At 37.5% G+C, this 24205-nt stretch overlaps 1 protein-coding gene across 6 annotated transcripts in view; it reads right to left on the minus strand.

Annotated features, from left to right (window-relative positions):
• Positions 1-24205, minus strand: part of LOC131688806 (muscle calcium channel subunit alpha-1) — a 1302489-nt gene that overhangs the window by 987819 nt on the left and 290465 nt on the right. For 2 of the 6 annotated variants that reach the window (XM_058973342.1, XM_058973337.1), the window contains exon 1: positions 20562-21073. The exons of 2 other annotated variants lie outside the window; for them this stretch is intronic. Coding sequence is in view for 3 of the 4 variants with exons in the window: in XM_058973337.1 (XP_058829320.1) it covers positions 20562-20592 (31 nt within the window). In the remaining variant the exon portion in view is untranslated. Of the gene's footprint in view, positions 1-20561; positions 21074-24205 lie in introns of those variants that run through there. 2 more of the 6 variants (XM_058973338.1, XM_058973341.1) reach the window with 2 other exon arrangements.

The raw sequence follows: 24205 nt of genomic DNA on the forward strand, positions 1-24205 counted from the left end.
TTTGTCTTGTCTTTGTCTTGTCTTTGTCTTGTCTTTGTCTTGTCTTTGTCTTGTCTTTGTCTTGTCTTTGTCTTGTCTTTGTCTTGTCTTTGTCTTGTCTTTGTCTTGTCTTTGTCTTGTCTTTGTCTTGTCTTTGTCTTGTCTTTGTCTTGTCTTTGTCTTGTCTTTGTCTTGTCTTTGTCTTGTCTTTGTCTTGTCTTTGTCTTGTCTTTGTCTTGTCTTTGTCTTGTCTTTGTCTTGTCTTTGTCTTGTCTTTGTCTTGTCTTTGTCTTGTCTTTGTCTTGTCTTTGTCTTGTCTTTGTCTTGTCTTTGTCTTGTCTTTGTCTTGTCTTTGTCTTGTCTTTGTCTTGTCTTTGTCTTGTCTTTGTCTTGTCTTTGTCTTGTCTTTGTCTTGTCTTTGTCTTGTCTTTGTCTTGTCTTTGTCTTGTCTTTGTCTTGTCTTTGTCTTGTCTTTGTCTTGTCTTTGTCTTGTCTTTGTCTTGTCTTTGTCTTGTCTTTGTCTTGTCTTTGTCTTGTCTTTGTCTTGTCTTTGTCTTGTCTTTGTCTTGTCTTTGTCTTGTCTTTGTCTTGTCTTTGTCTTGTCTTTGTCTTGTCTTTGTCTTGTCTTTGTCTTGTCTTTGTCTTGTCTTTGTCTTGTCTTTGTCTTGTCTTTGTCTTGTCTTTGTCTTGTCTTTGTCTTGTCTTTGTCTTGTCTTTGTCTTGTCTTTGTCTTGTCTTTGTCTTGTCTTTGTCTTGTCTTTGTCTTGTCTTTGTCTTGTCTTTGTCTTGTCTTTGTCTTGTCTTTGTCTTGTCTTTGTCTTGTCTTTGTCTTGTCTTTGTCTTGTCTTTGTCTTGTCTTTGTCTTGTCTTTGTCTTGTCTTTGTCTTGTCTTTGTCTTGTCTTTGTCTTGTCTTTGTCTTGTCTTTGTCTTGTCTTTGTCTTGTCTTTGTCTTGTCTTTGTCTTGTCTTTGTCTTGTCTTTGTCTTGTCTTTGTCTTGTCTTTGTCTTGTCTTTGTCTTGTCTTTGTCTTGTCTTTGTCTTGTCTTTGTCTTGTCTTTGTCTTGTCTTTGTCTTGTCTTTGTCTTGTCTTTGTCTTGTCTTTGTCTTGTCTTTGTCTTGTCTTTGTCTTGTCTTTGTCTTGTCTTTGTCTTGTCTTTGTCTTGTCTTTGTCTTGTCTTTGTCTTGTCTTTGTCTTGTCTTTGTCTTGTCTTTGTCTTGTCTTTGTCTTGTCTTTGTCTTGTCTTTGTCTTGTCTTTGTCTTGTCTTTGTCTTGTCTTTGTCTTGTCTTTGTCTTGTCTTTGTCTTGTCTTTGTCTTGTCTTTGTCTTGTCTTTGTCTTGTCTTTGTCTTGTCTTTGTCTTGTCTTTGTCTTGTCTTTGTCTTGTCTTTGTCTTGTCTTTGTCTTGTCTTTGTCTTGTCTTTGTCTTGTCTTTGTCTTGTCTTTGTCTTGTCTTTGTCTTGTCTTTGTCTTGTCTTTGTCTTGTCTTTGTCTTGTCTTTGTCTTGTCTTTGTCTTGTCTTTGTCTTGTCTTTGTCTTGTCTTTGTCTTGTCTTTGTCTTGTCTTTGTCTTGTCTTTGTCTTGTCTTTGTCTTGTCTTTGTCTTGTCTTTGTCTTGTCTTTGTCTTGTCTTTGTCTTGTCTTTGTCTTGTCTTTGTCTTGTCTTTGTCTTGTCTTTGTCTTGTCTTTGTCTTGTCTTTGTCTTGTCTTTGTCTTGTCTTTGTCTTGTCTTTGTCTTGTCTTTGTCTTGTCTTTGTCTTGTCTTTGTCTTGTCTTTGTCTTGTCTTTGTCTTGTCTTTGTCTTGTCTTTGTCTTGTCTTTGTCTTGTCTTTGTCTTGTCTTTGTCTTGTCTTTGTCTTGTCTTTGTCTTGTCTTTGTCTTGTCTTTGTCTTGTCTTTGTCTTGTCTTTGTCTTGTCTTTGTCTTGTCTTTGTCTTGTCTTTGTCTTGTCTTTGTCTTGTCTTTGTCTTGTCTTTGTCTTGTCTTTGTCTTGTCTTTGTCTTGTCTTTGTCTTGTCTTTGTCTTGTCTTTGTCTTGTCTTTGTCTTGTCTTTGTCTTGTCTTTGTCTTGTCTTTGTCTTGTCTTTGTCTTGTCTTTGTCTTGTCTTTGTCTTGTCTTTGTCTTGTCTTTGTCTTGTCTTTGTCTTGTCTTTGTCTTGTCTTTGTCTTGTCTTTGTCTTGTCTTTGTCTTGTCTTTGTCTTGTCTTTGTCTTGTCTTTGTCTTGTCTTTGTCTTGTCTTTGTCTTGTCTTTGTCTTGTCTTTGTCTTGTCTTTGTCTTGTCTTTGTCTTGTCTTTGTCTTGTCTTTGTCTTGTCTTTGTCTTGTCTTTGTCTTGTCTTTGTCTTGTCTTTGTCTTGTCTTTGTCTTGTCTTTGTCTTGTCTTTGTCTTGTCTTTGTCTTGTCTTTGTCTTGTCTTTGTCTTGTCTTTGTCTTGTCTTTGTCTTGTCTTTGTCTTGTCTTTGTCTTGTCTTTGTCTTGTCTTTGTCTTGTCTTTGTCTTGTCTTTGTCTTGTCTTTGTCTTGTCTTTGTCTTGTCTTTGTCTTGTCTTTGTCTTGTCTTTGTCTTGTCTTTGTCTTGTCTTTGTCTTGTCTTTGTCTTGTCTTTGTCTTGTCTTTGTCTTGTCTTTGTCTTGTCTTTGTCTTGTCTTTGTCTTGTCTTTGTCTTGTCTTTGTCTTGTCTTTGTCTTGTCTTTGTCTTGTCTTTGTCTTGTCTTTGTCTTGTCTTTGTCTTGTCTTTGTCTTGTCTTTGTCTTGTCTTTGTCTTGTCTTTGTCTTGTCTTTGTCTTGTCTTTGTCTTGTCTTTGTCTTGTCTTTGTCTTGTCTTTGTCTTGTCTTTGTCTTGTCTTTGTCTTGTCTTTGTCTTGTCTTTGTCTTGTCTTTGTCTTGTCTTTGTCTTGTCTTTGTCTTGTCTTTGTCTTGTCTTTGTCTTGTCTTTGTCTTGTCTTTGTCTTGTCTTTGTCTTGTCTTTGTCTTGTCTTTGTCTTGTCTTTGTCTTGTCTTTGTCTTGTCTTTGTCTTGTCTTTGTCTTGTCTTTGTCTTGTCTTTGTCTTGTCTTTGTCTTGTCTTTGTCTTGTCTTTGTCTTGTCTTTGTCTTGTCTTTGTCTTGTCTTTGTCTTGTCTTTGTCTTGTCTTTGTCTTGTCTTTGTCTTGTCTTTGTCTTGTCTTTGTCTTGTCTTTGTCTTGTCTTTGTCTTGTCTTTGTCTTGTCTTTGTCTTGTCTTTGTCTTGTCTTTGTCTTGTCTTTGTCTTGTCTTTGTCTTGTCTTTGTCTTGTCTTTGTCTTGTCTTTGTCTTGTCTTTGTCTTGTCTTTGTCTTGTCTTTGTCTTGTCTTTGTCTTGTCTTTGTCTTGTCTTTGTCTTGTCTTTGTCTTGTCTTTGTCTTGTCTTTGTCTTGTCTTTGTCTTGTCTTTGTCTTGTCTTTGTCTTGTCTTTGTCTTGTCTTTGTCTTGTCTTTGTCTTGTCTTTGTCTTGTCTTTGTCTTGTCTTTGTCTTGTCTTTGTCTTGTCTTTGTCTTGTCTTTGTCTTGTCTTTGTCTTGTCTTTGTCTTGTCTTTGTCTTGTCTTTGTCTTGTCTTTGTCTTGTCTTTGTCTTGTCTTTGTCTTGTCTTTGTCTTGTCTTTGTCTTGTCTTTGTCTTGTCTTTGTCTTGTCTTTGTCTTGTCTTTGTCTTGTCTTTGTCTTGTCTTTGTCTTGTCTTTGTCTTGTCTTTGTCTTGTCTTTGTCTTGTCTTTGTCTTGTCTTTGTCTTGTCTTTGTCTTGTCTTTGTCTTGTCTTTGTCTTGTCTTTGTCTTGTCTTTGTCTTGTCTTTGTCTTGTCTTTGTCTTGTCTTTGTCTTGTCTTTGTCTTGTCTTTGTCTTGTCTTTGTCTTGTCTTTGTCTTGTCTTTGTCTTGTCTTTGTCTTGTCTTTGTCTTGTCTTTGTCTTGTCTTTGTCTTGTCTTTGTCTTGTCTTTGTCTTGTCTTTGTCTTGTCTTTGTCTTGTCTTTGTCTTGTCTTTGTCTTGTCTTTGTCTTGTCTTTGTCTTGTCTTTGTCTTGTCTTTGTCTTGTCTTTGTCTTGTCTTTGTCTTGTCTTTGTCTTGTCTTTGTCTTGTCTTTGTCTTGTCTTTGTCTTGTCTTTGTCTTGTCTTTGTCTTGTCTTTGTCTTGTCTTTGTCTTGTCTTTGTCTTGTCTTTGTCTTGTCTTTGTCTTGTCTTTGTCTTGTCTTTGTCTTGTCTTTGTCTTGTCTTTGTCTTGTCTTTGTCTTGTCTTTGTCTTGTCTTTGTCTTGTCTTTGTCTTGTCTTTGTCTTGTCTTTGTCTTGTCTTTGTCTTGTCTTTGTCTTGTCTTTGTCTTGTCTTTGTCTTGTCTTTGTCTTGTCTTTGTCTTGTCTTTGTCTTGTCTTTGTCTTGTCTTTGTCTTGTCTTTGTCTTGTCTTTGTCTTGTCTTTGTCTTGTCTTTGTCTTGTCTTTGTCTTGTCTTTGTCTTGTCTTTGTCTTGTCTTTGTCTTGTCTTTGTCTTGTCTTTGTCTTGTCTTTGTCTTGTCTTTGTCTTGTCTTTGTCTTGTCTTTGTCTTGTCTTTGTCTTGTCTTTGTCTTGTCTTTGTCTTGTCTTTGTCTTGTCTTTGTCTTGTCTTTGTCTTGTCTTTGTCTTGTCTTTGTCTTGTCTTTGTCTTGTCTTTGTCTTGTCTTTGTCTTGTCTTTGTCTTGTCTTTGTCTTGTCTTTGTCTTGTCTTTGTCTTGTCTTTGTCTTGTCTTTGTCTTGTCTTTGTCTTGTCTTTGTCTTGTCTTTGTCTTGTCTTTGTCTTGTCTTTGTCTTGTCTTTGTCTTGTCTTTGTCTTGTCTTTGTCTTGTCTTTGTCTTGTCTTTGTCTTGTCTTTGTCTTGTCTTTGTCTTGTCTTTGTCTTGTCTTTGTCTTGTCTTTGTCTTGTCTTTGTCTTGTCTTTGTCTTGTCTTTGTCTTGTCTTTGTCTTGTCTTTGTCTTGTCTTTGTCTTGTCTTTGTCTTGTCTTTGTCTTGTCTTTGTCTTGTCTTTGTCTTGTCTTTGTCTTGTCTTTGTCTTGTCTTTGTCTTGTCTTTGTCTTGTCTTTGTCTTGTCTTTGTCTTGTCTTTGTCTTGTCTTTGTCTTGTCTTTGTCTTGTCTTTGTCTTGTCTTTGTCTTGTCTTTGTCTTGTCTTTGTCTTGTCTTTGTCTTGTCTTTGTCTTGTCTTTGTCTTGTCTTTGTCTTGTCTTTGTCTTGTCTTTGTCTTGTCTTTGTCTTGTCTTTGTCTTGTCTTTGTCTTGTCTTTGTCTTGTCTTTGTCTTGTCTTTGTCTTGTCTTTGTCTTGTCTTTGTCTTGTCTTTGTCTTGTCTTTGTCTTGTCTTTGTCTTGTCTTTGTCTTGTCTTTGTCTTGTCTTTGTCTTGTCTTTGTCTTGTCTTTGTCTTGTCTTTGTCTTGTCTTTGTCTTGTCTTTGTCTTGTCTTTGTCTTGTCTTTGTCTTGTCTTTGTCTTGTCTTTGTCTTGTCTTTGTCTTGTCTTTGTCTTGTCTTTGTCTTGTCTTTGTCTTGTCTTTGTCTTGTCTTTGTCTTGTCTTTGTCTTGTCTTTGTCTTGTCTTTGTCTTGTCTTTGTCTTGTCTTTGTCTTGTCTTTGTCTTGTCTTTGTCTTGTCTTTGTCTTGTCTTTGTCTTGTCTTTGTCTTGTCTTTGTCTTGTCTTTGTCTTGTCTTTGTCTTGTCTTTGTCTTGTCTTTGTCTTGTCTTTGTCTTGTCTTTGTCTTGTCTTTGTCTTGTCTTTGTCTTGTCTTTGTCTTGTCTTTGTCTTGTCTTTGTCTTGTCTTTGTCTTGTCTTTGTCTTGTCTTTGTCTTGTCTTTGTCTTGTCTTTGTCTTGTCTTTGTCTTGTCTTTGTCTTGTCTTTGTCTTGTCTTTGTCTTGTCTTTGTCTTGTCTTTGTCTTGTCTTTGTCTTGTCTTTGTCTTGTCTTTGTCTTGTCTTTGTCTTGTCTTTGTCTTGTCTTTGTCTTGTCTTTGTCTTGTCTTTGTCTTGTCTTTGTCTTGTCTTTGTCTTGTCTTTGTCTTGTCTTTGTCTTGTCTTTGTCTTGTCTTTGTCTTGTCTTTGTCTTGTCTTTGTCTTGTCTTTGTCTTGTCTTTGTCTTGTCTTTGTCTTGTCTTTGTCTTGTCTTTGTCTTGTCTTTGTCTTGTCTTTGTCTTGTCTTTGTCTTGTCTTTGTCTTGTCTTTGTCTTGTCTTTGTCTTGTCTTTGTCTTGTCTTTGTCTTGTCTTTGTCTTGTCTTTGTCTTGTCTTTGTCTTGTCTTTGTCTTGTCTTTGTCTTGTCTTTGTCTTGTCTTTGTCTTGTCTTTGTCTTGTCTTTGTCTTGTCTTTGTCTTGTCTTTGTCTTGTCTTTGTCTTGTCTTTGTCTTGTCTTTGTCTTGTCTTTGTCTTGTCTTTGTCTTGTCTTTGTCTTGTCTTTGTCTTGTCTTTGTCTTGTCTTTGTCTTGTCTTTGTCTTGTCTTTGTCTTGTCTTTGTCTTGTCTTTGTCTTGTCTTTGTCTTGTCTTTGTCTTGTCTTTGTCTTGTCTTTGTCTTGTCTTTGTCTTGTCTTTGTCTTGTCTTTGTCTTGTCTTTGTCTTGTCTTTGTCTTGTCTTTGTCTTGTCTTTGTCTTGTCTTTGTCTTGTCTTTGTCTTGTCTTTGTCTTGTCTTTGTCTTGTCTTTGTCTTGTCTTTGTCTTGTCTTTGTCTTGTCTTTGTCTTGTCTTTGTCTTGTCTTTGTCTTGTCTTTGTCTTGTCTTTGTCTTGTCTTTGTCTTGTCTTTGTCTTGTCTTTGTCTTGTCTTTGACTTGTCTTTGTCTTGTATTTGTCTTGTCTTTGTCTAGATGGAGACATTAGACGCGATCGAGAGCTGGATGAACGGGGTCAAGCTGCAAATAGCTCACCACAAGACGGAGGTGTTGTTGGTCAGTAACTGCAGATCGGTTCAACGGATGCAGATCGACGTCGGAGGGCACGTGATTGCATCGAAACGTGCATTGAAGCAATTGGGGGTTATAATCGACGACCGGTTGAGTTTCAACAACCACGTTGATTACGCCTGTGAAAAGTCGGCGAAGGCAACGAACGCAATAGCGAGAATCATGCCAAACGTCGGCGGTCCGAGAAGCAGCACGAGACGTCTGCTATCTACTGTTTCGTCATCGATACTCCGATATGGGGTTCTTGCCTGGAGTGCTGCGCTGAAAACCAAGCGGAACCGTGAAAAGCTAAACAGGACATTCCGACTAATGGCCGTACGAGTCGCGAGTGCGTACAGAATGATATCGTCGGAGGCAGTATGCGTTATCGCCGGGATGATCCCCATCTGCATTACCCTGGCGGAGGACGTGGAATGCTATCAGCGGAGAAATGCACGTAACGCTAGGAGATTGGTTCGAGCGGACTCGTTGGCTAAATGGCAACAGGAGTGGGACAACGCGGAGAAAGGAAGGTGGACCCACCAACTCATCCCAAATGTATCGGCCTGGGTACATAGGAAGCATGGAGAGGTGAACTTCCATTTGACGCAGTTTTTGTCCGGGCACGGATGCTACCGGAAGTACTAGCATCGGTTTGGACATGCTTCGTCACCCCTTTGCCCGGAGTGTGCGACTGTGCAGGAGACACCGGAACACGTGGTCTTCGAATGCCCTAGATTCGAAGAAGTTCGTAGGGGTATACCTGGTATGACAGTGGACAATATCGTCGAAGAGATGTACCGTGACGAACATACCTGGGACGCTGTCAACAGAGTGGTCTCGAGCATACTCTCCGAGCGGCAGAGGAAGTGGCGAAGAGACCAGCAAGAAGTCGCAAATCGGGTTTCGAGAGAAATTGCGCCGCTGGGGAACTCTCCAACTGTGCAGACTAGGTCCACCGTCAGGGACCAGTTGAGTAGTACGTGACGTAGCACCGAGTTGGGTCGTCGGGGCGCCTGGGAACCGGACGTCAAGCTTCACCGGAATCGCTGAACAGACCTCGACATCCTACCGGGTAGCTCGTGAGTAGGCTAGATTCACCGCCGGGGATTAGACCGCGTCGCAGAGCTAGCAGTGGGTCGTTGGGGCGCTGGTGAACCGGAAGCTACGCTCCAACCGGAATCGCCGGATAGACCTCAGCACCTACTGTATGGCCGGACCGTGAGTAGGCTAGATCCACCGCCGGGGACTGGATCGAGTAGATCAGGACGACGCGGAGAGCTAAATGGCTCATAAAAACGAACATCGGAATCAGGAGAAATCTACCGCTCGGTTGCAGGAGAATAGGCTAGATCCATTGTTGGGGACTAGACTGAGTAGTTCGCGAACAAGTGAGGGCGGGAGCAGAATGGCTCATCGGGAAAGTAGAGCGAAATGGAACGAGAGGAAGCCAAAAGGCTCAAGAAATTGTGGTGTTAAAACAAAAGAAGAATCGGTATCGGGAGAGCCTCCTTCACCGGGGAACTCTCCGTCGGCGTAAGCTAGATCCACCGCAGGGGACTAGACTGAGTAGACCGCGACGAAATACCACCAGTCGCAGGTCGTCGGGGCATCAGCGAACCGGACGCCCTGGTCCACCGGAATCTCCGAAATGACCTCGACATCGTGTTGGTTGGCTCGGTTTCGGGAGAACTTCTCTCGCCGGGGAATTCTCCGTCGGAGTAGACTAGGTCCATCGTCGGGGACTAGACCGAGTAGTTCGCGAACAAGTCTGGTGCTCAATGAGTAAACAGCGCTGAATGGTGCGAGAAGGGAGTTGCGGCGCTAACTGGCACAAGGGAGCCGAAGGGCTCGGAGAATTAGACAGTCTGAAGTTTGCCGCCCAGACTGTACTCGTAGGGGAGGAGTACTAAGCCTCGACTCACAGCCATCTTTCCGACTGCCATGCAGAACTTGCCAGTCTGTGTGGATGGTAGAGAATTGGTGGTGTGTAGAGGAGTGGGGCTGTAACCCTGCGGAAGAAACGAACTAGTAAGTAGTTGAATTAGAGTGTGTGCTACGCACATAAAAACCCCTCCCGGAGGAATGCCGTAAGGTAGTGCCGGGGAGGAATCAGGTTCTGAGCAAGAGCAGTGGTTTTTAGCGGGTCGGGTGATTGCAGCCCAAACCCGTTCCCTGAGACATTGGGGTTTTTGTACATTTTCCCTCACTCAGTATTATCCTGAAATGTTTTTACTGCTCTATAAAAACACACATACATACTAGAGATGGTCGGGTTCGGGTTCTGTAAATTTAAGCTTCTCGGGTTCGGGTCAGGTTCCGGGTTTTCAAATTTGAAATTCTCGGGTTCGGGTCGGGTCCGGGTTTTTGAAAAAATGAACTTTCGGGCTCGGGTCGGGTTCGGGTTTTTCAAATTACAAATTATCGGGGTCGGGTCGGGTTCGGGTTTTGAACAAAACACCCCATCCATTTCATAACACTGTTTGCGTCTATACACAAAACGCAGTCTTTTTTGTAGTAGTGAATTATACTTCGTAATACGAATGGATGACACATATAACCATACCAAATGTTAGCACCTCTGATTCGCTAGAATTAGTCGTATTTTCTGGTGCTCAAATATTGTATTTTTTCATTCTTGCATAAAATTCCGTCTCTTCAGATTCGCGAACTGCCTGAATTATTTAATTTTTTAAACCAACATTCATGAAAGAACATTCATGAAATTCAACAATACGTGTTTCACATCTAAAATCTCTTTGCGATTTATTTTTCATGATAATTAGTAATAAACCAAATCAACAGGAATTTATCGGAAAATATCGGTACAACTTTCTATAATGGAATATAAGTTTCGACAGGTACTTTAAAACCGATACTTAGGCCGCGGCGACTTTTTCTCTACGTAAACGGTTTTGTGAGGTACATTCGTACCCCAGAACTAAAATCGCTCTAGTGTGTCTAATTTTTATTAAATTTATAATTAAATTGGATTGTTTTATTCTAAATCATTCGCAAAGTAACCTGTTTAAAAATATTCGTGTTTTGACTATTTAATTTTGAAAACCAAACGCCAAACGTTAAAAATACAGCAACATGCAGTAACAGAGATAAAACAGGAAGGCGTCGAAGGAATAGGTAGAGCCGGTGCATTGTACGTGTATATAAAGTAAGTATGTTCCAGAGCCTGGGCTGCAGAAGATAACGAATCGAATGATGCATCTTGCATACTATATACAAATCATATTCACGAATATGTTGTGACTCTTTCATCCGCAAAAGCAAAAATTACGATAACGATCCAAACGCATTTTCTAGTTACTTTGCTATAGTGCTTTGTTATACCAAATAATAGATACTATTATTCGGCAGAATTGGAACTTATACAATTTTACACAAGTTTCTCGCTTACTGTGTATCGATATTTTGCTTTTTAAAAAAGATAGGATTTTTTTTTTGAATTATGTACACATAACAAAACACTAACGCAAACGGTTTTGTAGGGTACATTTGTACCCCAAACAAACTTTAAGCAAGCACTGTTAAATTGGTCAAATGAAACAAATAGGTTGTACCTGCCTTCACGGAAGTTTAATAATCAAACTGGTTTATGATAAAGATTGCTTGCAATTAAAATAAACTATAACCAAAAAATAAGGATTTGAACTCATAAATTTGGTGGTACTTTGGTGTCATTATGGCCGCTCAAATTTAAAAAGGGCACATTATTTTTTTTAAAGCAGATAGTTTAGGCCAAATTTATTTTCTAGAGACTGTCTTTGTTCCATCAGACCTAAACCTAGCTTCACTTCCACCAGGTTTCGTTGTTCATGACACTCATATGGTGATGGGATAATAGCACCACTATCAAATCAATGGTACATATATGAAACAAGCACTTTCTGTCAGATTGTTCCCAGGCTGAGCTGTTGCATGATCCAGATTCCTTCATGAAAATATATGAATTTCCACGAACTTAACGAAATGATCGCAAAAATGTTGTATGTTCTGTTGAAGCCATTAACGGATTATTAAAAATTTGGAGTCGTTCCGAGAGCTCCATTGGAGATGTCGAAGAAACTCTATTGGCGCGCTTACCGTATAATCTGAAGCATTTAATAGCTAAGATACCCAATCATAGATCGTCCTAACGCCAATGATGGGACATCAAGAACACGTCAGAAAATGATTGATACCCTTCGATACAGGTTTGACCGTTCCAACCAGTAACGTGGGTGACGTCATGTCGAATACGAATTGCCAATTGCCATAGCTTAATTTAATACATGTAGTAAATTATACGAAACTGCCTTGCAGGAATGGTTTCTGATAAAAAATCAGAAATTTTGGTTAAGTACGACGGGCAAGGTTGTTGGAAACTGTGCATTAAGCTTTCTATTTCCCCATGATTTAGCCGCCGATTTAACTTAATTTCCGGTTAAGATATTAACGATTTATAAGTTTCTCAGAACGTTACAAATTTGACGTTCAGTAATAGTAAATATAAGTGCGGTTTCTACTCGGCAGTGATTTGTTTTGCCATATGCAGATATAACTCAATGCGTATGGTGCTACTTTAGATTCGAGTGATTTTACAATTCTTAGATGAGTCAAGGGTTCAGCTCGGGTGCCTAGAATTAAAAATCTTCGAGATCTTTGGTTGATTCTCTGTATTAGTAAGTTGGATTCGGATCGGGCTTCTCAAATTTTAAATTTTCGGGTTCGGGTCGGGTTTTCAAATTTTAAAATTCTCGGGTCGGGTCGGGTTCGGGTTTTACGAAATTTTCATTCTCGGGTACGGGTCGGGTTGGGGTTTTTAAGTTTTAAAATGTTCGGGCTCGGGTCGGGTTCGGGTTTTTCAAATTTTATAATTTTGGGCTCGGGTCGGGTTCGGGTTTTTCAATTTTCATGTGCTCGGGTTCGGGTCGGGTTCGGTTAGAAAGTCGGTTTTTGGAGCAATTGCATAACCTTTCTATATGAGAAAGGCGAAAGAATAATATTTAATTAGCTTAATCAGCATAAGTTCAATGTTATCTTCATGTGATTATATTTTGAAATGTTGGTGGAATGGGTTTGAAAGTGGAGGGAATGGGGGGTTACTAGAGTAGTAGTGGAGGATGCGTCAGAAATCCTTCATCTTATTTCGGTATACGGGGTGGATGAAGGATATGCGGGCGTGAGGGTAGTCCAAGGGGAGGGGAGTGATGAAGAAGGGAGGTGTAAGGGCAAGGCGGAGGGGGAGAAGCAGCGACGCAATACTTAACTACACATTTTGCCTTTCATTTGAGACTTGGTTTGAGAAAATCGGTTCAGTCATCACCGATGAACCGATGTGACTTTAATTGTGGAATATGCCCGGAATTCTGGACATCCGGAATCGTCGATAGTGGACAATATATTCAAAGAATGTTTGATTGGCAATCAGTGATCTAGATCTGCGATTAGAAGTTATGAATCAAATAGTATATGTCACTCGGGTCTCCGGGCCTCCGTTAAAAAGTCGGTTTTCAGAGCAATTGCAATACCTTTCTATTGAGAAAGGCAAAAAGATCGAGACGAAATAATAATAGTAACTTTAATGAAAGAAACAAAAGCACTACAAATTTTCTTCCACCTGATCAAGAGCAACTCGCAGCGTCACGCCACTCACGACTGCCAATTAATAGTAACCATACGAGTAATACCAATCGCAAAATCACATTTAAGGCCGGTAGAACCCACTATAGCAAAAACCATACGAGTAGTAACTACAACAATAGTTTCCTGCCACCGGATAGAGTACTTCTTACGGCAGCAAAGGATAGTTTCTCAGGACTCCCCAGGAACTATAGGCCATCAATTCCATTTGAGGGTGGCGCCTGGTGGGAGGAGGCCAACTCAAACGGACTTTTTCCCACCCGAATACGAATTGCCAATTGCCATAGCTTAATTTAATACATGTAGTAAATTATACGAAACTGCCTTGCAGGAATGGTTTCTGATAAAAAATCAGAAATTTTGGTTAAGTACGACGGGCAAGGTTGTTGGAAACTGTGCATTAAGCTTTCTATTTCCCCATGATTTAGCCGCCGATTTAACTTAATTTCCGGTTAAGATATTAACGATTTATAAGTTTCTCAGAACGTTACAAATTTGACGTTCAGTAATAGTAAATATAAGTGCGGTTTCTACTCGGCAGTGATTTTGTTTTGCCATATGCGTATGGTGCTACTTTAGATTCGAGTGATTTTACAATTCTTAGATGAGTCAAGGGTTCAGCTCGGGTGCCTAGAATTAAAAATCTTCGAGATCTTTGGTTGATTCTCTGTATTAGTAAGTTGGATTCGGATCGGGCTTCTCAAATTTTAAATTTTCGGGTTCGGGTCGGGTTTTCAAATTTTAAAATTCTCGGGTCGGGTCGGGTTCGGGTTTTACGAAATTTTCATTCTCGGGTACGGGTCGGGTTAGGGTTTTTAAGTTTTAAAATGTTCGAGCTCGGGTCGGGTTCGGGTTTTTCAAATTTTATAATTTTGGGCTCGGGTCGGGTTCGGGTTTTTCAATTTTCATGTGCTCGGGTTCGGGTCGGGTTCGGGTTCGAAAAAAATGAAACCCGACCACCTCTAATACATACACACAGATATTTTGCGATCTCGGCGAACTGAGTCGAATGTTATATGAGACTGGGGCCTCCGGGCCTCGGTTAGAAAGTCGGTTTTTGGAGCAATTGCATAACCTTTCTATATGAGAAAGGCAAAAGAATAATATTTAATTAGCTTAATCAGCATAAGTTCAATGTTATCTTCATGTGATTATATTTTGAAATGTTGGTGGAATGGGTTTGAAAGTGGAGGGAATGGGGGGTTACTAGAGTAGGAGTGGAGGATGCGTCAGAAATCCTTCATCTTATTTCGGTATACGGGGTGGATGGAGGATATGCGGGCGTGAGGGTAGTCCAAGGGGAGGGGAGTGATGAAGAAGGGAGGTGTAAGGGCAAGGCGGGGGGGGGAGGGGCAGCGACGCAATACTTAACTACACATTTTGCCTTTCATTTGAGACTTGGTTTGAGAAAATCGGTTCAGTCATCACCGATGAACCGATGTGACTTTAATTGTGAAATATGCCCGGAATTCTGGACATCCGGAATCGTCGATAGTGGACAATATATTCAAAGAATGTTTGATTGGCAATCAGTGATCTAGATCTGCGATTAGAAGTAATGAATCGAATAGCATATGTCACTCGGGTCTCCGGGCCTCCGTTAAAAAGTCGGTTTTCAGAGCAATTGCAATACCTTTCTATTGAGAAAGGCAAAAAGATCGAGACGAAATAATAATAGTAACTTTAATGAAAGAAACAAAAGCACTACAAATTTTCTTCCACCTGATCAAGAGCAACTCGCAGCGTCACGCCACTCACGACTGCCAATTAATAGTAACCATACGAGTAATACCAATCGCAAAATCACATTTAAGGCCGGTAGCACCCACTATAACAAAAACCATACGAGTAGTCACAATAGTTTCCTGCCACCGGATAGAGTACTTCTTACGGTAGCAAATGATAGTTTCTCAGGACTCCCCAGGAACTATAGGCCATCAATTCCATTTGAGGGTGGCGCCTGGTGGGAGGAGGCCAACTCAAACGGACTTTTTCCCACCCGAATCATTCAGACTATAATGTCCGATGATAAATAAATAAATAAATAAATAAATAAATAAATAAATAAATAAATAAATAAATAAATAAATAAATAAATAAATAAATAAATAAATAAATAAATAAATAAATAAATAAATAAATAAATAAATAAATAAATAAATAAATAAATAAATAAATAAATAAATAAATAAATAAATAAATAAATAAATAAATAAATAAATTCAGTTTCAAAGAGGGCCGACATTGAATCCCTATCCAGTGGATGATTTACCACGGTCGACGCTGCAAATGCACCCAACATCGGAGCGCTCGTCAACAGTTTTGTGTAAGGCGTGTCATTCTCAACATTCGTGTTTTCGACGATCTTGACGTATTCCCTAGAAGAAGAAAACGACGAGAACACCGCAGTTTGCCAAGATTCGACGCGATTTGAACGACAACAAAAAGAGGTAATCTCGACTCCTCAAGTAGAATCGTCAGTAGAAATTTTAATTTACTGTCAAAACTTTAATAGAATGAAAAGTGCATCAAAAATGGAACAAATAATTGTATAGGAGTTACTCAAAACAAAATTTTAAGTAACTCCTATACAATTATCTTGGCTACAGACTCTAGTTGGGATGAAAGTGTTAGAAGTGAAGAAGTTTTCGGAAACAGCTGCAATGTGTTTAGAGCTGACCGAGACATTCACAAAAAGTCGGGAGGGGGAATTCTAATAGCAGTTACATCAAAATTTAACGCTGAAATCATTACTACAAGGAAATGTGTGGGTTAAAGCTCACCTGGCAGATGAAACACATATATTTTCCTCTGTGAACATTTGAAAAGTTTTTTTCTTATTGCCGAAGACATTATAACCAGGCTCCCCCCAGAGGTAAAAGTTCATATTTATGGTGACTTCAATCAACGAAGCATTGGCTTCTTTCCAGACACTGAAAATGAAAGCATCCTACTTCCAGTCATTGGGGATAACAAAACTCTGCAGGCCATATTTGACAAAACTGCAAGTTTAGAACTTAACCAAATTAATCATGTTTGAGATCAGCAAAACCGTTATTTAGATTTATTATTCATAAATATTCCTGAAGACTTCTGTGTCACAGAATCATTAACCCCACTATGGAAAAATGAAGCGTTTCATACAGCAATTGAGTTTTCTGTATTTGTACATGATAACAAAAGACCCGATGATTGCGAGTACAAAGAGGCCTTTCAATTTCAATTGGCAAATTTTGACAACATAAAACAAAGACTAAGCAGTATAGATTGGCAAACGATGTTTAGAAATGAAGCAAGTATCGAATATTCAGTAGACGTCTTTTACACAAAACTGTTTAATATAATAGTTGAACAAGTACCACTGAAAAAAATTAGGCGACAAGGCAACACAAAATATCCAGTTTGGTATAACGAGCACATTAAAATTTAAAAAATCGTAAACAAAAGGCCCACAAAAAGTATTAAAATATCAGAAATGAAAGAAACTTATTTAACTATTTGGGCATTTACGAACAACTAAACCTATCCATTAATTTAGCATTTGAAGAGTATTACTCAAAAACCGAACTTCAAATAAAATCTTGTCCAAAAAATTATTTTTTATGTTAAAAATAATATAAAATCGGAAAACTTCACTTCAAAAATGAGACTTAAAGAAAAGGTCGGTGTCAACTCGGAACAAATCTGCAATCTTTTAGCAACCTTCTTTCAAGACACTTATACCACATTTTCTGTGTGCACGATATTATGGAGGCTCTAAACAAACTAGATACCTCCAAGAGTTCTGGACCTGACGGGATTCCACCAGTATTTATGAAGAACTTAGCGTTGGAACTCACAGCTCCTCTGTTTTGGCTTTTTAACATGTCGCTTGAATCTGGCATTTTCCCCAATTTATAGAAAAGCTCGTACCTGGTACCAGGGATGGGAATTATCATTCATTCGCATGATTCTTGGCGAATCCGTTCATTGCTTTGACAGCAGCCAGTCGTTCATTCACGATCCGACTAAAACTCTCCAAATAAACGCAACTGAACGTAGGTAGAGATGAACTTCTGAAGATGTGAGCCAGGTAAAAGAATGACACGTACTATGTTGAATGAAGAAGATGGTGTTCTTTATTGGCGGATTGAATCGGAAGATTATACTGTAAACATTCACAAGTGAATCAACTTTTAGTTCACAAATGAATGTGAGATTGTATTCTCCGGTTAGTTAGGTCAACTTTATAGTGCAAATGTAAACTATAATCAATATTGGGAAGAAGAAAAAATGCATGCTTGTACATGGCACACATAAAAATTGTTCAATTAACAATTTCGTATTTTTCAAACAATCCATGTTACGGCTCCGCGGTTCGGTTTTCTAGTTTGGCGGTGCAGGTAAATTCATTACTGCGTGGACAGCAGGGTGCATTTTAAAAATGTTATTTTTTAAATTTTCGAGCATCAGCGGTGCTTGCTTATATTTGCAATTCTCATCTGCTTTGAAGCGGAATTTTCTGCCCTCCTCCTGGATAGCTTGCAACAGGATCTTTTTTTGAGTACAGCGTCGTTTCATTCTAAAAATAAAACAAATTTTTTTTCGCCAGCACATTGCAAATTACTTACTTAACAATAAGAGATCAAAACAATTTCATAGGTCTATAAACAAAAACGACAACTACCATAACTACCGTGGCATTGCCATTATATCATGTATGCCTGAACTCTTTGAAGCAATCGTTAACGAAAAACTGATCAATCAAATCAAAAACAGAATTACTGACATGCAGCATGGGTTCTTCAAAGGACGTTCAACTAACACAAATTTACTAGAATTCGTCAACTACTCATTGATTGCAATGGAGAATGGAAACTACGTTGAAGCTCTTTACACAGACTTCTCAAATGGCTCGAATCATATTTAATTAACCGTCAACAAATAATTAGATACAAAGGGAAGAAATCGAATCATATTCGCATCAAGAGTTCCTCTAGGCCCTCTTTTGTTCATTTTATTCGTAAACGACATTTCATTCATTCTCAAAACCATAAAAGTACTTATCTATGCCGACGACATGAAGCTCTTTCTAGAAATTAGGAACGAACAAGACATAAAGATATTACAGGAAGAAATACATATATTTTATCTATGGTGTAACAAAAGCCTTCTGCAACTAAACGTAAAAAACCTGTTTTAATCCTCCTAGCGGTGCAATTGTGCCTTTCTCAATCATAAACACGAGAGTGTTTCCGTTGTTAACATTTATTAAAAGCTTTCAAATGCATATATTGCATATTATTATTTTACATGACATGACAAATATACAAGAAAAGAAATCATTATTCGAATCTACAATTTTGTAAAAGAAAAAACAGCCACGGTAATATTGAACTGAAAAATCTGTTTTAATTCACCTAGCGGTGCAATTGTGCCTTTCTTCATCATGAACACGAGAATGTTTCCGTTGTTTATATTCATTAAAAGCTTTCAAATGCATATATTACATTTTATTATTATACATGACATGACAAATATACAAGAAAAGAAATCAAAAATTTTGTAAAAGAAAAATTTTGTAAAAGAAAAAACAGCCACGGTAATATTGAACTGAAAAAAGGTGTGAAATCAGTCCCAAAAAGTCGATTTTTATAAAAAAAAATTCGTGATAACATAAAATCTCGACGTTTCATGCATTTTAAGGATATTTGACATCAAAAATGCGAATTCGATTTCTAAAGTTTCATGGGGTCCACCCACTGAAAAAAATTTTGAGTTCCGGCTTATATGGGAATTTCATATGTGACCGGACGGTTCAGTGTATATTTCCGGAACCATATAAGCGATCCGGACGACATCTGTGGGGATAATATAGCTATCATTTGAGACTAAGTTTGTGAAAATCGGCCCAACCATTTCCGAGAAACTGATATGAGTTTGCTAGTTTTGAAAGATGACCGCTTTTCCCGGGCACTTCCGGAACCATCTATGGTGGTCAATGTAGTCAATGAAAGTTTGTTTGGCCGTCGGTGACCTAGAACTGCAAATTTAAGTTATTTATGAGACATTTTAGAGAAATTTTTACCTTTTTTGCTTTCATCGGAGTATCGGTTTGAATCACAATTTGCTCGCATGCCACAACCTGTAACTCCGGAACCAGAGGTCGGATCGGGATGAAATTTAATAGCCATTTACGGGGACGCAACATCTTTCATTTGAGACTAAGTTTGGTTGATTCGGTCTAGCCATCTCCGAGAAACCGATGTGAATGTTATTCTGAATTTGGATACTTCCGCCGGGACTTCCGGAACCGATGATGGTGGCCAATGTGACCAAAGAGACTTTGAATGGCTGTTTGTGACCTAGTACTACATATCGAAGCAGTTGTGGTCACTTTTTGGAAAAATTGCACCATTCATTGAAGAATTTATTAAAATCGACATTTTCTGCGTGATCGTACTCATCACCCTATAATTCCGGAACCGGAAGTCGGATCCATAAGGGACGATCCATAAATGACGTAGCATTTTTTGAACGATTTTTAACACCCCCCTCCCCCATCGTAGCATTTCGTCACAAACCTCTAAATACACCCCCTGGTAAATACGTAGCTTGACGGTGATTCTCCCCCCCCCCCCTTGTCCCCGTAAAACTATTTAAAAATATAAAAAACGATAGTAGTTATTCCCCTTTAAAAAAGCTACGTAGCATGACATGAACCCCTACCCCCTGTCGTCACACATCATCACATAATACAAAACTCCCCCCTCCCCCATATAATGCTACGTCATTTATGGATAATCCCTAAGATATTCAATACCAGCCTATGGGAACGTTGCACCTTTCATTTGGGACTAAGTTTGTGAAAATCGGTTCAGCCATCTCTGAGAAAAGTGAGTGAGTTTGTGTTCGCGTATACACACACAGAGGCACATACACACACATACATACACACACAGACATACACACAGAGACATTTGCCTTACTCGTCGAGCTGAATCGAATGGTATACGTCACTCGGCCCTCCGGGCTTCCATTAAAAAGTCGGTTTTCAGAGCAATTGCAACACCTTTCTATTGAGAAAGGCAAAAATGTAATGTAATAACTTTTAGTAGGAAACGAAATACACCTGACATTTCAATCACTCTAGGTAATCAAGTGGCACAAAAGTGCGAAAGAGTTGAAGATTTGGGAGTCATTCTAGATTCAAAATTAACTTTCATTGACTATTACAACACAATCGTCAATAGAGCAAATAACATGCTTGGATTTACAAAGCGTTTTAGTTACAATTTTAATGATAAATACTGGAGCATTGTAGCATAGCTTGGTCACCCTTCTCAATCACACATGAAGAAAGAATAGAATCAGTACAACGGCAATTTTTATTGTTTGCACTTCGCAAAATAGGTTCGACACGACTTTCTCTCCCATCTTATAAAGCTTACTGTATGCTCATTAACATCCAAACACTAAAAGAGCGCCGAGAATATGCAATGGACTTATTTGAAACGATATAATTTCGTGTCGTATTGATTCAGTCGAACTTCTATCTAAACTTAATTTTTGTATACCTTCCCAGCAGTTACGAAACCGAAATACATTTATAACAAGCAGTTATCGTACAAATTATGTCAAGTTTGGACCATTAAGCCCGATGATAGCAACTTACAACAAGCACTGCGAAGCTATTGACTTAACAATGACAAAAAGCAAATTAAAAAATATTTCAATTCTATTCGCTAATAAAGAACATCTAAAAGTAGTCCAATGTAAACCAGATAGTGTTTAGTTTAGCTATTAGTATTTTATATTTTAAGTGTACACTACTTGTTGTAATAAAACGGTCTACTCTTGTTTGACGACAATAAATAAATATGTAAATAAATAAATAGATTGATTTGTAGAACATTTTATTAGATAAGTGTCGGATGTTTAAGCTATTTTTGCATCTGAACTTTCAATAAGCTATCACATAGACATTAAATTTCTCAAAATGTAGACAAATTGCACTAAACTAAATTCATCTCCCAAGCAAAATATTTAGATGCGATTGTGATGTTTCACAATTTTTATTCTCACCTGTATTGCAAGAAGTTTTATCAGGATCCATGTTACAGCTAGTTGAAGTTTTCAAGCAAATTTTATAAAATTATTGGGATTCTTTTGACTGATATCTGTGTATCATGAACATATTTCATTGATTTAATTCATGAAATTATAAAATCAGCAGAATAAACAAGTGGGCCAATCTGTCTGATAAATTTTCCGGCAAGGTAAAATGTAAACATTTAATGCTGGGTATGGAATAATTAATGTAGCTACACTTATGTATAAGGGCATGTAATTTAGTTAGCAGGATTATCACTTATTATTCCTCAATACTTCGGTGTATCTTGTTGCTATTTGCTGATAAAGGATCAACATTGCCAAATAATAACACAAACTATTACCAGGTATACATCATTTTTGTTATTCTAAAAAACGGATGAAAAAATAAACTCGAAAATATTTAACCAAGATTTCTATATTGAAATGCTTAGAATTTATCTCAAAACTGAATCAACACACGTATATCATTTATTTCTGTGAAATACGATTTTCTGTCATCCGATTGGATCATGCGCAGTATATATCATGAAGGCTCTTTCCAAAGTTACTATATGTATACAACTGAAAACATTAAGCTTCGCGATCGAAGAGTGCATCCAAGAAGCTTCTGTTGCGTCAATTTACACAGTGACGATGATTCGCGTTAACAGCATAATCCATCGGGTTTCCCTGTTAATCACCTAATCCAATTTAGGAAATAATATTCATTTCGACCCAAAGTAAAAGCTGAGAAGCAAGATAGGTACTATGCGGGACGTCTCTCCCGAAAGTTTACGGGGTAGCGTAGAAAGGAAGTTTTGATATTCCAGCACACTGAAAGACATTTGATGAAAAAAATAACAAAACCAATTCTTGTTTTCCTAATTAGTTGATTTCTATTTTATTCTATTCTAACCCTTACATAACCAGTATTGAAAAGCATCCTGGAAAACACTGCAGTTATTCTGTAGTTTTTTTTTTATCAATATCAATATTTGAAGCGTATTCCCATATTTTGCAAACGAGCAGAGTTGGGTTTGAAAATGTTTCACAATTAGTCGACAATTAAATTATTCATTTAATGAATAATTTAATTCACGAATTGTTTTGAATCTTAAACCAGGAAGAAACGAGGACAGCTATTCGGTTCATGTTATGATTTTTCGGAACTTAGTTGATCAACGATCCGACAGTCGATGAAAATTGTTCTTCAATGTCATGTTAGAATCTCACATTTGATAATACTTTTTCATTTTGTTTTTTAATATAACTATGAATCACGCTCAATTTGACTTTTAATTTCCTGTCGGTTTTGACAATCTAGATATATATATATATATATATATATATATATATATATATATATATATATATATATATATATATATATATATATATATATATATATATATATATATATATATATATATATATATATATATATATATATATATATATATATATATATATATATATATATATATATATATATATTAGGGTGGAGCATTGTTATATGGAAAAATGTAATCATAACCACATCAAACGAGCACAGCACTTTTTTGGTTCCTTTTGGGGTCCCAAACAACTGTGCAAAATTTGGGGTCGATTGGTGTTGACCCGGCGTAGCGCATTGCGATTAAAATTTGTATGGGGATTAGTATGGGAAAACCTACATTTTTGCATTTTTAATTCTACAGACTACAATTCTTCCGGTAGTGTGCCAACAAATAGATAAAAGTATAGTCCAGGATATGCTGAACAACTTTGCTGAAGGATGTGTGGTGTTAGAATGTCTCTAAGCCAAGTTATAGCTGTTCAAAGTTCGATACATCGAATTAAATGCCAAAAATCATTTTTATTGCCAACACTGCCGGTGTACCAATGGTATTTCATATAGCATTCCAAAATAACATTATATATTTTAGTTTTACCACATTGATATGTTTGGATGAATTATTCAAAAGCCTTAGCTCAATTTCATGAGCGTAGGTAGTTGAGCAATGGGGCGTAGTGAGGAGGGGGGACTTTAATATGTAGAAATTCGAACTGAAATGTTGTCGAGTTGGAATGTTCAGATGAATTATTTCAAAACATTGACACAATGTCCTACGCATAATAGTAACGATGAAATAAAATATACTGTATCCCTTTGCCTTGACTTTTATCAATAGAAGTTACGTTACAGACTGAATCAATTGATGTCGAGTTGATATGTCAGAGGATTGCATTGATTATGTTTCAGTTTAATAGGCACTATGATTGATTGGATGCTCATTTCGATGCTGTTAGATCACCCGAAGCAAAAATTGTTGTAGGGATCTGGTGGATTTCATGTTGAAATCCAGAAATTAGCTTCACGCCTCGTGATCAAACAACATAGAAATGAGCATGCTATCAAATCATAATGCGTATTAAACCGAAATATAATCCTCTGACATATCAAATCGACATCAGTTGATTCAGTCTGCAACGTAACTTCTATTGATAAAAGTCAAGGTAAAGGGATACAGTATGTTTTATTTCATCGTTACTATTATGCGTAGGACATTGTTTTGAAATAATTCATCTGAACATTCCAACTCGACAACATTTCAGTTCGAATTTCTACATATTAAAGTTCCCCCCCCCCCTTTCACTACGCCCTATTGCTCAACTACCTACGCTCATGAAATTGAGCTAAGACTTTTGAATAATTCATCCAAACATATCAATGTGGTAAAACTTAAATATATAATTTTATTTTGGAATGCTATATGAAATACCATTGGTACACCCGCAGTGTTGGCAATAAAAATGATTTTTGGCATTTAATTCGTTGTATCGAACTTTGAACAGCTATAACATGGCTTAGAGACATTCTAACACCATACATCCTTCGGCAAAGTTGTTCAGCATATCCTGGACTATACTTCTATCTATTTGTTTACATACTAAAGGAAGAATTGTAGTCTGTAGAATTAAAAATGCAAAAATGTAGGTTTTCCCACACTAATCTCCATACAAAATTCAAACGCAATGCGCTACGCCGGGTCAACACCAATCGACCCCAAATTTTGCACAGTTGTTTGGGACCCCAAAAGGAACCTGTGCTGTGCTGAGAAAACGATCATTTTGCCCCACCCTAATATATATATATATATATATATATATATATATATATATATATATATATATATATATATATATATATATATATATATATATATATATATATATATATATATATATATATATATATATATATATATATATATATATATATATATATATATATATATATATATATATATATATATATATATATATATATATATATATATATATATATATATATATATATATATATATATATATATATTAGGGTGGAGCATTGTAATATGGAAAAACGTAATCATAACGTAATGAACCGAGCACAGCATTTTTTTGTTCCATTTAGGGTCCCAAACAACTGGCAAAATTTGGGGTCGATTGGATTTGACCCGGCGTAGCGCATTGTGTTTGAAATTTGTATGGAAATTAGTATGGGAAAACCTACTTTTTTGCATTTTCAATTTTACAGACTACAATTCTTCCTACAGTATACCAACAATTAGGTAGAAGTGTAGTCTAGGATATACTGAACAAATTTGCCGAAG

The sequence above is a fragment of the Topomyia yanbarensis genome, chromosome 3, assembly GCF_030247195.1.
Source record: "Topomyia yanbarensis strain Yona2022 chromosome 3, ASM3024719v1, whole genome shotgun sequence".
NCBI lineage: Eukaryota > Metazoa > Arthropoda > Insecta > Diptera > Culicidae > Topomyia > Topomyia yanbarensis.